Source organism: Pituophis catenifer, unplaced genomic scaffold (assembly GCF_029215685.1).
Source record: "Pituophis catenifer annectens isolate HBS135680 unplaced genomic scaffold, rPitCat1.0.hap2 SCAF_1, whole genome shotgun sequence".
Classification (NCBI taxonomy): domain Eukaryota; kingdom Metazoa; phylum Chordata; class Lepidosauria; order Squamata; family Colubridae; genus Pituophis; species Pituophis catenifer.
In genome coordinates, this window is record NW_027256881.1 from 53,465,746 (window position 1) to 53,479,945 (window position 14,200).

Below are 14,200 nucleotides of genomic sequence, written 5' to 3' on the forward strand. Positions count from 1 at the left end.
ATTTAAAAAAGAAAGGTTATCACAGCCTCATCCCCCAAGCCTTTCTTAGCATCTCCTTTTAAGTTATAAGTACAATGGTAAAATCAAAATCTATATATAATTTACTTTGATCTTGTTGGCAAACCGGTAGTTCTTTTCAAATGAATTCAAAACTTCCTCATTCTCTATACATGGATACACTCCACTACAGTATGTGATGCCAAAGGCAGCTAGTAGCAAAAAGCTACCTGTATATTGGAGTTCTGGAGAGCTTTTTATTCCAATACTTGTTTTCAAGATAGTTACTTCCTTATGTCCTGACTTTATGTTAGAGCAACATACCTTCGTATGAATGTGCTTCCTTAGTTTTATGGCATCTTCTGTAGTGCAACTTTGGAATGGTAAAGAGTTTCTATAGATTATTAATGGATATGGTAGACACATTGCAAAACATAGTGTATTATTTTAAGCAGAAACTGTTTCTCATGGTTGATAAAATGAGGAGAGATCCTTTGAAATGTGTTCAAAGAATATTAAGGCACATTTGGGACAAAGAACACATAAAATGTGACAAAATGAAACACTAACAAAAGCCACACAACACTAACAAAAGCTATATTTTGACTCATCTGCATATCCTTGCCTAGAAGTAGAACGGCACAGAAAAAAAACCCCATCTCCTTTATGTTTCATATATGTTCATATTTACTTCTGATCTGTACTGTTTCTAAAGAAAAAATATGCTGCTTAACAAAAAAATTTAAATTTAAAATTCAAAACGTCAAACTGTTTTGCAGATAATTTGATGTGTGGCTTTTTTTAAAAAAAAATTCTAAGCACTGTAAGCTGCTTGGATCAGCTAGAAAATAAGTTACTTGCTCTGCAGGTTGAAAATACATGTGAAAACATTTCAGGAAGCAGCCACAGGTAATTATATTCTGTTCATTCCTAGATAATTGCACGAGAATGTTATATGAAGGATGAAAAAGATGTCTGCTTCTGTCAAAATACAGGATAACAAGCAATAATGAGTAATTTCCTAGAACATTTTAATGTAGAATTTAAGTATTTTCATCCCATATAGACATACAGTATGTCAGCCTTTCTGGCTATTCTCCCATAGCCAGTTCAATAGCTTGAACCTATTCTATAGCTATAGACTGAAAAAAGGCAAATCTCACTCCATAAATAGTAAGTAGTCATCATGTTCTGTTAAAAAATTAACAATATAATCCATGGGTATCTGTCCAAAACCAGGAGATAACCAGCATTCACTTTACAAACAAACATCAACCTAGTCTGACTATCAGTGGTTGAGACCTAATTTTGAGAGAGGCTTTATCCAGCTGTGGGATTCAAGTAATTTAACAACCGGTTCTCTACTGTAATGATTTCTTCCAACAACCAGTTTGCCAAACTGCTGAGAAAGTTAACAACCGGTTCTCCCGAAGTGGTGCAAACTGGCTGAATCCCATCACTGGCTTTATCCCTGCTTTGGTGCTTTTCAGAAGCATTTGGTTTATTACACAGAAAATCACTTATCACTTAGAAAACAATGGTAAATAACTTTTGACTTGATCCAGCAAGACTTTTTTAGGTTCACAAAGCAAAACTTTGTTACCATCATACATCCGAATTAAAGATACAGAGGAAGAAAGACATTCTGTACTCTTAATCAGGGCCGGATTTAGATGAAAAGAGGCCCTAGGCTATTCCACTTATGAGGCCCTTTCACCTATAGTGAAAGTGTAATTTTAATTTTGCTAACAATTTGAATGTAGGCCCCTCTTGATCTTGAGGCCCTAGGCTGAAGCCTAGTTAGCCTATAGGAAAATCCGGCCCTGCTCTTAATATTAATTCAGAATGGTCACCCTGTCTTATGGTCCTCTTCTGCCCATCCTTGTTGTTGAGTTGCAAAACCTAGCAATTAAACAGGTAACGCTGGCATCTCTGCTTCTTATAACTTAATTTGTATAAAATTCTCCTGATTAAGTGACAAGGCTCCCCTCCCCCCCAGGGAGCTGAAGTAGCTTTTGTCTTAGATCAGAATAAAATATACAGTTTAGAAAAACATTTTACACAATTGTGGCTAATCCACTTGGAGAACATCTGTGCATTTCTAACGTAGTTTAGTTGAATGTTTAAGTCTTATATGCTAATTAGAGATTTCCAATGAGTCATTTAGTTTGATTCTTAGAAACTTCCAATTATTTTCACTTTCCAACTATGCAAAATTTATATGACACTAAAATAAAAGACAATTGTTACTAATACAATTAAGTTGGTTCATTGCATTATTTTCTTGCTGTTTTCCCCAATTTTTTCCCCTAGGCAATGGGCAGTGGTACCTGTTAAGTTTTCCATCACGTGTAATATTGCTCTCCTGTCTCCCTGTTCTGACATAATTCCATCGCAATAATTTGCTGAACTCAGCTCCTGCCTTTAGCAATTTTTAAAAATAAACCCTCAGAACCAACAAACTTATTAATAATAATTAAAAGATAAGTTGACAAGTGAGAACAGCACATCTAAATTTTACTCTGGGTAGGGAAGTGAGAGACAGAAATAAATGTGAACGTGGCATGAAAGAAGGGGAAAGCAACGGTTGTTGTTAGTTGACTTCAATAAGTCACAGATGGAATGTCACACTGAATAATAAGTTTCAATAATAATATTGAAAGTAAGTTTCTTCTCCTCACCTGAAGTAGATCACTGTTTTCCTATTCTTGATGATCGACCTGTGGTACAGAAAGATTGAGTTAAACAAGTGGAGATGACTTCATAGATTTGAATTCTAGATGTGAATCAGAATGATTACAATTACACATAGAGTTCAGCACATCATCAGAACACCACACAAAAGTGGATGGAAGTGTGGAGTAGCTATTTCCCCCAAGATATTTCTGAGCATATTAATCCTAATAGTATACCTCCAGGATTTAATCTACTGCGACACATATGGGTGACTTACAATAGAATTAGAATGACTCATGGGGTGCCGACTCCTTGTATAAATGAAGAAAGACACCTTCAGCACAATGTGATTGCGGGCCCCCTCGACAGACTATCCAACATATAGTGAGGGAATGCTCTAACAGAAGGTATCCAGGAGATTTTAGAGACTTCTTCTGCGTAACAACGACAGCTACTGACTGGATCTCCAAACTCGACAATAAACTCTGAAATGTTATTTCTGTTTTCCTCTTAGGTTTTCTTACTGCTTTTTAAAAAAATTGTTTAAATTGTTTTAATCTGTAAAAATGAAGTGTTTTAATATTGTGTGTAACCAGCCATATGCTAAATAAATAAATAATTCAGCACATTTAGAAGCAATAGCTGTAAGATGCCTATGCTTTCTAACATACAGTACATATCATGAAATATCATCAAGATGTTCCTACAGTTCACTGCTGAATGGCAAGAAGTTTAGTGACAAATCTGGGATGCCTCTTTGAGAGGTGCAAAGAATCCCATATATTCCAAATAAACATTCAGAAGAGTTTCCTCCAAAACCAGGGTGCCCATATTTAATTTTGTATTTACAGTGGCAGGATAAATACCACCAAGCACAACAGAATTTGATTTGGAGAAAATAGGCATAGGGTTCTCTTGCATTCCTTGATTAAATTTGCACATTGCAATAAGCCATAATTTGTTGAATCATGATTTGAATAAACCATAATTAACTCAATTTGTGCTATCTGCTAAGCAACATGTCAACCACAATAGCTATGTTTTCACATTATAATTAGACAAAATAATAAAGTCCATAAGTAAATCATCTCAAGGATCCAGAAAAATGTATAGCCTTATCAAGTGCTGGACTGGAATATGTTTAGTTGTTAGAATCTAGCATATGATGATAAAATTACAAGTCACAGGCATGAATTTAAAGTGCCATGCTGTGAATTCTGTTTGACCCTTGACTCAGCAGAGTTTTTCCTTATTTCCATCAGTGATACTTGGAAATTTTTATGTCCATCCAGGAATTTGCAATTAGAAATTATGGTTAGTTTCTTTGGATGTTTTTATGGAGCTTGTCTAATCTGAATACTTTGGAAGTAGTTAATTTTCAGTTTTCTAATTCATTTTTAAAATTCTAATGGTGATGTAAAACATTTATATCTTGTTTTTTTTAATTGATGCCAGACCAAATGAAAGATGTTATTGTATATCCATTTATTACCCCTATTAATGGTATATAACGTAGCAACTTAGTGCCAGCTGGCAGATGGGAGCCAGTTATTTATGAGATCTTTGTGCATTATGTATAGGTATGGAGAAAACTCAAGAATGAAACAGGTTCATTCAATAGTATAATGGAAATGTTTGGGGGAAATTATAGACATATGGTATTTCTTAGTCTCTATTACATGAAAAGTACCAAAGTATTGTACAATTTTTAAATAGCTAAAATGATAAAAACATTGATATAATGAAATCAGAACAATATACCTGGAAATAAACCAAGCCTGGAAAAGCTTAACATCATTGAAAGAAACATACAGCAGCAATTTTCAATTAATTTTCTCCAGTAGACTTAGTTTCAGCCCTCAGGAAAAGATGTAGGAAAGTGTTTACTGTTAACAGAAATTGGTCAGGAAGAATACCTAGCAATTTTCTGGTTTTGTTTGTTTAAAGAAGTTTTACAAGATCCTGATTTATGTAGAATAGTTCCTACTGTACTATGTTCTCATTCTTGGAAAAGATATCAATAGATATTATGAATGTGTGCTCCTGGTTCCTTTTATTATATTGGCAGAGTTGTTGGAGCATACACATCATTTGTATAGCTTACATTCACACATAATATTAGAAAATGATATTGCTTATTTTGTCATTGGATGAATCCAGTCATGAGTTGTAAATCACATTTTCCATGTAAACAAACAAACAAACAAATAAGCAAGCAATCTATGATTTACATCACAAATGGTTTTAAAAATCCATACTTTGTTTACATGGAAAATCTGATCTTTGGAGGAATTCTCTAGTCCAAAGTGTTGGGGTCATGGTCATGAAACCATATTTCTGAGATCTTATTAGATGACATTGTTTAATAGAGGGGATCTGAAGTTCATCCATTCTGGTGGATCTTACTGGATAGGTGATCCCTCAGGTAATCAGGTTCTATATCATAAGGGGCTTTATAGGTTATACTGTAACCAGCATCTTGATTTATGCCAATTGACAAGTAGAACATGGAACCTTGATATGACATGCAGCAATACATTCCAGAGCACGATAACTTCCAAAGAGTTTCAAGGGCAGCACCATGTACAGCACATTGCAGTAGTTCATTTTAGAGGTGACTAGAGGGTTTGAATGACTATCCAAGGGTTCTCCAGTCCATAAACAGGCACAGCTGGTACACAATCTGGATATGTGCAGAGTTCTTCAAGTAAGAGCTGTGACTCCAGGCCAATACCCAAATTATATACCTGTCTTGAATGGGGAAATGCAACCCTCTTTCAAGATGGTTGGGAAAGATGGGAACTCCGCCACATAAGGGGGCCCGTATATCCACAGCCACTTGGTCTTGTTGGGATTCAGCCTCAGGGATTCAGTCTCAGTCTGTTCCTTCCCATCCATCGTGGCACAGCCAACAGAGGCAATACATCAACATCAACATTGTAGGAACAACATATATAAGTGAGCATCATCTGCATACTGATGATAGTAGACCCTGAACTGATAGTTTCATATATTTCTTGAATAGGAGGGAGTACCTCTCCCCATCAACATAGATTGGAAGTGACCACAGAGGAAGGAGAACTCCACAACACATTCTGCCCATTCCCAATTGCTGCAGGTTGTCCAGAAGGATTCTATGCCTGATGTTATCAAGCATCCTTCAGCTCAACTTTCCTTCTGCCATATGTTTATTCCAACATATATCCTTTATATGTTCCCCGATTCTGTATAAAAGGCATGACCTCACAGTGACAAAGCTTGTGTTGTATTTATTAGATAATAGCCCATTAGATTAGACTCAGATATTATGTTATCTTAAAATCAATATTAATGGAGAACTCAGGATTAAGTTCTCAGGTTAGAACTATGAGTTTCATTTTATTTTTTATTTTTATAGTTGTTTAATTCATATATAAATTCACTGATGTATAAATTCAAACAATAACATTTTCCCGAAAGCATTAATCAATATCATTCATCACTATAATCCTTCAAACTGGGACCGGAAGCATCGCGGAGAGACAGTCAGGAAATTTGCGAGCTCTGATGGGCTCCGCAAAAACCTGGACTGATGAACCTTTGCCAAGGGGTCTTCGGACCGGAACCATCCTGTAGGGGCAGGGGTGAAGGAGAGGCACCTTGGAAGACCAAGAGGGACAGGAAAGTTCCTCGATGGTCAGAGGTAGCTCTCTACGACTTGGCGGTGGGGGCGGCAGCCATTGCGGTTGTCACAAAGCTGGGGCAACTGGACTAAGCATGAAGCAGGAGCAGTGAATTGAATGGAGTTTTTGGAGCCGGGTGAGTGTTCGCCAACTCATAATAAGGATTTTTTTAAAAAAAACCTGAAGACCCCTAGCGAGAAAACGGTGGCTAAAAAGCGGGGGGGGAGGGAGAAAAGAGGACATTGGAGTGTATTTTTAAAGAGATAAAAAACTTCTGAATAGAAAATTGATCTTTGAACAAAAAGATTTGGAAAATAACGTGGAAAATCTTAAAAATGAAAGAAATTACCCCAAGATTGATTAAAAGATCAGAAAGAAATAATTAGATCCTTTTTCTCTCCTCTTTCTCATGAACTTTAAGGAAAATAAAAAGAGAATGGCTAGTAAGCCTTGTAACAGAAGTACTCTATAAACAAAAGTAAAAAGGGAAAAAGAAATGAAAAGAGCTGTTTAAATTTGGACTGAACTACAAAATTGACTTGGTATTCTTAAAGCCAAAAAGAAAAAGAGAAACTGGTTAAGATTGTTAACATACTGAAACAAAATGGATACTTGTTAGATAACCGGAAATTGTGGAGTGCAGAGAGACACCATCAGGAGCAAAAAGGAACATTGTAACTTGGCTTGTATTTTGGAAAATTGTGAACTTTACAGATAACAGCCATGAGAACTTTTGGGGAGGATCCCTTTGTTTGCAAACGGCTTGACTTTGGGGGAGGGGAAGGAATACTACTGAACTTTTAAAATTGGAACAATATCAACTTAAAAAGAATAAAATGACACAGGAAATTAGAGAAATGATTAAAGCAATGTACTTGTCATGGAAAATGGAAATAAGAGAAATAACTACAATGATACACGGGGAATCAAAATCTGAGGACATAAAAAACGAGAAAGAACATATGCAAGCTGACAAGGAAACAAAGAGGGAGAAGCGAGACACAGAGACTGAAGATAAAGAAAATAAAGAAAATGAGACCAAATGTGAAAATATATTTGAATATGTGGATAGTAATAATAAAAAAGAGGTTTTTAAAGATTACATTGGGATTAACAATGAAAGAAATAGGGAGGATAGAAAGAGACAAACATGGAAAGAAGAGTGGAACAAGAAAGAATATAAAGAATTTAAATGATTACACTGGGATTTACAGTGAAAAAATACAAAAGAGAGAAAGAGGAAATATAGGACAGAAGAGAAGAATCCAGAACTTTGATATACAGAATGACAATATTGGGTTAAACAGCAGGCTAAACAGTGGTGAAATAAAAAAAAAAGAGAAAAGAGAGAGGGAACAATGGGAAACATAGGGCAAAATAGGAGAGATCAGGATTTTAAAGTGCAGGAAAGAAGGGGAAAGAAAAAGGTAAAAATAAAATTGAAAAGGTAGAAAAGGAGAAGGAAATGAAAGAGGAATTTGAGGTATACATTTAGAACTGAAATGTGAATTGTAGCAACAAATAATGGTAAAGTATATGATGGTGAAAATGAACTGTACAATAATTGGAATATTATCATTTATATTTTTGAAATCTAGATAATGATGAGTTTTCTTTTTTTTCTTTTTTTGAGAAATATGAATAAGTTTAAAATGTAATAATTGAAATATTGTTAATGGTTTATGGTGGTGTGTATAAAAATGATTACCGTATTTTTCGGAGTAAAAGATGCACCGGTGTATAAGACACACCTATCTTTTTTGGTTGTTGTTTTTTTAAAGTTTTTTTTTTTTAGACAAACACACATACAAACATACAATGTATTTTCTTTGAACAGAGCATTTGGCCGGTTCACAAATTTAAACAGTGTTTAGTCATTTCAATTTCTATATTTCCTTTTTGCCATATTTATTCCTCATCTATTTTTTTAAAAAAAAAAACAATATTACCCTTCATCCTCATCTCTAATCTTAATCAAATTCAATTTTTCCCTTCTATTCTATATTATACCCCTTCCAATTGTCATCTATTTTTATATCGATCCTCACATTGGTTAATTACAAGTGTTTAATACAAATTCAACATTTTTATATAAATCAATTAGTTATATAACTATTTCCATGCAATCCACTTTCTTACAAATCAATTAATTATATTTACCAATAATAATAAACCAAATAATTTCCCCCATATATTCCTCCAAACCACAACTTAACCATTTCTGCTTTTAACACAATATACAATTAATAGTATCTCAATTATTACAATTCCCTAGTTAAATAGAGCTTTTTTTCTTTTGTGTTTTAAAAGCTTGAACTCTCCTCTTTTGCCCTAAATTTCCCATTGTTTGCACCTACCTTTTTGGTGAGGAAAAAGAAAAAGAAATCTCTCTGTGCCTCATTTTATCACGTTGCAGCAAAGAACCTGCTTTACTTTCAGTTTCGTTTTTTCAGCATAGCTAGGGGAAAAAAAATCTGCTCCAGATTTTCTGCAGCAAGCAAAGCTCTGCGCAAAACAGCTGAGAGCAAAACAGCTGAGAGTCGGGAGGCCGATCTAATCAACTTGTGCTAATTAACCTATGCTGAAGCTGAAAGGGGCTGTTTTTTCTTGCTATTTGCTTGCAAGGAGGTAAGTGCTGCAAGGCACAGGCCAAAGGGTGGGAGCTACTGGGTGGGCAGGGCTACATTCGGTGTATAAGACGCACCTAAATTTTCACCCCCTTTTGGGGGGTAAAAAGGTGCGTCTTATACTCTGAAAAATATGGTAAGTGAGGATTTGAAACAATACATAGGGGAAGCAAGTAGAGAATAACAGTCAGAATATTTTTTTTAAATTTAATTAAGGAAATTGTAATAGATGAAATAGTTTTAATGGTATAATGTGATGAAAGTAGAAATGATTAAGATGTGGTTCGGAGGAACATATGGAAAAATTATTTGATGTATGAAAATGGAACTAATTGGAACAGCCATGTTTATATTCTTTTTTTTCTTTTTCATTAAGTGTTTGAATATATAAATAGAAAAGATACTTATAGAAGTATAATCCTTCAAACCAATTACCTTGATTTTTTTTAAATAAAAGGATTTGGGTTTTAGTTGAAGCTTTCTTTTTTAGAGTTAATGGCAATCTTTTTCTGTCTCATATTTCACTAGTAACCTGCAGTTTATATTCCCAGATAGTGAATAATTTGTTTACATTACATAAAAAAGGGAAATAGCTATCTTCAAAACAACACTCATACGATACATTTATTTTAAATGCTTGGGCAATCCCATTAGCTAAAAGAAACCAGACTCAGTTTAAATTAGCATGTAATTTAAGTATTCACAATGACAATGACTATAGCCAACTTATAATTAAAGACATTCTACAAAAATTAGCTTTCCACAGAAATTGCTTGTCTCTTGTTCTGACTAGTTACAGAGGTCATTCTTTAAATAACAATATCTTTGTAAAAACCTTCCAGATATCTTTCTTTTCTTTTGATAGTGATAACTAATGGAATACAAATATCATTGTTTCTTTGCAGAGTCGATAGTTTACAAGAACATGTTTTTTAGAAACCTTGACCATGTTTGCTGGTATTCTTTTGTAAAATGCTGTTGATCTTATTACCCAGAAGTGCAATGCCTGCTCATTATGTTCAGGTTTGAACTTCATGGTTCCATGAGCAGGCATTGCTTTTTATTTATGAGGAGCTTCAGACTATAAAGCAGTACGGCTGGTGGGTACCATGCTTCAGTTTAGCTTTTTAATTGATGTAACACAAGCAGTGGCTATGGTACTTTGAGGGAGTCTTGCACCACAGTTATTATAATGGCAGCCTATCATGGGGATTCTACTTTGTTTCTAAAACACTTACCATCTAAATTGGATCCTGGATGAAACAGTACAGGAACACCTGGCTCATACTTTGCACTAAGCAGTGAACCCTCCGGCTTAAGTGCAACTTCCAGGGGCTCTCGAAAACACTGATGACACAGGATTTCTAACTGAAGTTGGAAAATATGAATGATCGGAAGGAATGATCGATTTTATTTAAGTAGTATAACTTTAAATAACTCTCATTTTTTACAAATGCTTCATCCCTTTCGTTCAACTTCATTGTTACATACTCAGGCGAAATGTATTCTGAGCATGATTTTTTTCCCAGTTTTGTTTTTCTGTTGAAAATCCACTGGATATTTTCTTTTATGATCCCTTAGTGTGCTGAACCGAACCCCAGTGCACCTGGTCCACGAAATCCTATTAGTAGATGACTTCAGTGATGATCGTAAGTGAACTTGAAAACCAGAGGGGTTGAGAAGGAGGGAGAGAGGGAACTGTGTGTCTGCGTGCGCATGTATTGGTGCACAGTCTCAACCTTCATGAGACTGAAAACTTGATCCTGGAAAAGAGATTTTCCCATGTATTATGATTCCCCATTGTTCCTTGACATTATAATGACCTCATACTCTTTTCTTTTTTTTAATTAAATTTTATTTATTTAAAAATACAAACAAAACAAAACAAGTAACAACAAAACATACAGAACATGTAAACAAAAATTCAATATACATCTTATCAAAGTTGTCGCAACTGTAATCTATGTTCTTATTTGTGCTTTTGACTCCTCCTTGTTTTGGTCTATTCTCTTATATCTATCTTTGTAGTTCACTGTTAACCTGCATTGGTGGTTTGTGTTCCTATCCCTATATTAGGTCATTCCAGTTACTTCCTAATCTTTTTTTTCCTTTTCTATCTTCCAACCAAATGTACCACTTTTCCCATACTGCCACTAGGAGTTAAGTGTGCACTGTCAAAGTTCTTAACGCTTACTTTCTGACCTCTTGATTGTGTGAAAGCCTTTGAAAGATGAAAAGAAACAGTCAAATAACATTGCACTCTTGTTTGTGTTTCCAAAGCGGATGATTGCCGTTTGCTGATCAAGCTCCCCAAAGTGAAATGCCTGCGCAACAGTAGACGAGAAGGTAAGCATTTGGGGGCTGAGCATACTGAAGGAGCACAAAGAAGAGAAAAAGACAAAATGAAAGCTTTACAGTATAGGGAAAATAAGGTGCAATGTCTGTCCTAAATACTCTTTTACAACTGATGTGCATACTTTTTATGCTTGCAATCTCCTACTACAAGGTGGAGCTTTCTGTGGATGAAAATGTAAGAAGTATCAATCAAAGAAGATGAGGCTATTATTTGGAACATATGTCATAGAGATATTGTCATCCTTATGTCTGCCAGTGTGTCTGCGTTTATGTACATGTAATTGTGTTCTCTAAATTATTTTCATACTTTAAAGCAGGGGTCCCCAACCCCCTGTCCATGGGCCCGGCACCGGTCCGCTGCATGCCAGAAACAGGGCTGTGCAAACAAGCTAAGCCCCATTCCCGAGATGCAGCAAGCATTTGAAACCACGGCCCCTCCAGTCCGCGGAAAAAACCTCTCTCCAAGGAACTGGTCCCTGGTGCCCAAAAGGTTGTGGGCTGCTGCTTTAAAGAACAAAATAAAACAATGTATTTTTCTTTAAAATGAAACTCAACCTCAGTCAGATTTCTTATAGTAAATGTACTCAGGACTGCAGCATTCTACAATTTGTAATTAATGATACATTTGAAAATTGTAAACTCCATTACATTTTAGATCCCTTTTTTATTCATCGGTATTTTACTCTAGGGTTTGTTTGTTTTTTACTTATCTTTATTTCTTTTACATTCTTTGTCTAAAATGCCTAATTTAAAAATGACTTCACCATTGATGGGCTATTGAGTTCAGGATCAGGGTGAACACTTAAAGGACTTCACTTAAACATGGCATATACACTTTTGCACATTAACCTCTATGACTGGTAGTTTTTGGAATAAGGTATTTGCAGGAGAAATGGATAGCTTTTCCTGAACTGAGATAAATGCACCACCAAGTCATTCCTGTTTCTGACATGTGCATAAAGTAAGGTAGAATTCAAATTTAATTAATACTCATTTGTTTGATATAAATTTGGCCAGTCCAAATGCTGCCTGTGGAGTTGATAAAAAAGTAGAAAGGATGTTTTTCAAAAACCAGCCATTCAGCTGAATGCCTGCTGTATCAAAATGGCCCAATAGCTGTAAAAATTTCTTAAAATGATCCATCACTGCTTAATAATTTGCATTAATAAAGTAACAATTATTTTCAATTTCACACATTAAATTTTACTTGTGCACTTAAGTTTGCTTTTTTAAAACCATCCTGGAAGGGCATGTATAATTTTCTTAAATAAGTATTCATGGTAAAGATGTGGGTGAAAGCATTGTGGAGAAACCACACTTGGCAGCGACAGAGCCCCTGTCATTAAAATTCTTCCCAGCAACTGTGTCAGAGGTGGGAAAGAAGACACAAGTGTTTTTTCTTGGCTTAAAAGAACTACAGCTGTCAATTAAGGCTTTGCAAAACCCCTCTTCAGACAGCATGTTCCACTATAGAATTCGATCTGCTGATCCTTCCCCTCTCTGGATTAGAGACATCACTCTGTTCAGCTGCAGAAGGTGATTGTTCCCAGCTGGTAGCCTTCCTGTATACCTAAATTTTCCAGATTAAGTGTTGACAGGGTAACTTGGAAGGCACATAGCTCACCCACATGGCATGCATTTTGATGACGATCTTCTTCTTCTTCTTCTTCTTCTTCTTCTTCTTCTTCTTCTTCTTCTTCTTCTTCTTCTTCTTCTTCTTCTTCTTCTTCTTCTTCTCTTCTTCTTCTTCTTCTTCTTCTTCTTCTTCTTCCTCTTCCTCTTCCTCTTCCTCTTCCTCTTCTTCCTCCTCCCTCCCCCTCCCCTTTCTCCTCTCCTCTAATTGTAGCACAATTTCCTGCCAAGCAGGAAGCAGATGGTGATCACCTCAAAGTGGCCAGTTGTGTCCTAGGTTTATCATACTCCATTTAGGGTTGAAAGAACAAAATTCACTGGCCCTGACTTGCAAAGCAACCTGCCATTTTGGAGGACAAAATATTTTTACCACACATCCTGCTGCAAGTGAACTTTACACTTGAACTTTGCAGGGGCTCAAATCCAAGTCATTAGCTAGATCAGTACAGGTAGTCCTCGACTTATAACCACAATTGAGCCCAAAATTTCTGTTGCTAAGTGAGACAGTTGTTAAGTGAATTTTGCCCCATTTTACAACCTTTCTTGTCACAATTATGACTGTAGTGAATCACTGCAGTAGTTAAATTAATAACATAGTTGTTAAGTGAATCTGGTTTCTCCATTGACTTTGCTTATCAGAGGTTGCCAAAGGTGATCACATGACCCTGGGACACTGCAACCGTCATAATTATGATTCAGTTGCCAGGCATTTGCATTTAATCACGTGACCATGAGGATGCCACAGTGGTCATAAGTCACTTTTTTCAGTGCCATTGTAACTTTGAACAGTCACTAAATTAAGTGTTGTAAGTCGAAAACTACCTGTATTTCTCAACCTCAGCGACTTTTAAGATGTGTGGACTTCTATGCTCAGTAATCCCCAGCTAGCATTCTTCTCCAGACTAGTGAAAAATCCCATTTGACTAGAATTTTGCCCAACTGACCTATTTGGTAAGGTAGTCCAGATACAGTATTTAGCAATTTGCATATTCCTTTCTTCCCATATAGGAGGAGACTATCTCCACGAGGGAAATAGTCTCTGGGTATGGAGGCTCTTTGAGAAATTAACAATTCTGATATTCTGCATTTCTGAACCAAATAGGAAATCTGCCCAGAAACTCCTCAGTACAAATATTCATCTTCTACACACAAAGATAGTGAGGTAGAGAGGCCACATAGGCTGCTTGTGAGAATCTTCAGCTCTGGTTATTACCCAGGAATTGCCTGTGAGCCAGACCGCAATCAGAACCA

General features: G+C 35.8%; 1 protein-coding gene across 1 annotated transcript in view; it reads left to right on the top strand.

The window, feature by feature from the left end:
• The window catches only part of GALNT14 (polypeptide N-acetylgalactosaminyltransferase 14), a 306,437-nt gene that overhangs the window by 219,815 nt on the left and 72,422 nt on the right, over nt 1-14,200 (top strand). Inside the window, exons 4-5 of the mRNA XM_070932429.1 lie at nt 10,544-10,611; nt 11,243-11,308. Coding sequence (XP_070788530.1) covers nt 10,544-10,611; nt 11,243-11,308 — 134 coding nt within the window. The remainder of the gene's footprint in view (nt 1-10,543; nt 10,612-11,242; nt 11,309-14,200) is intronic.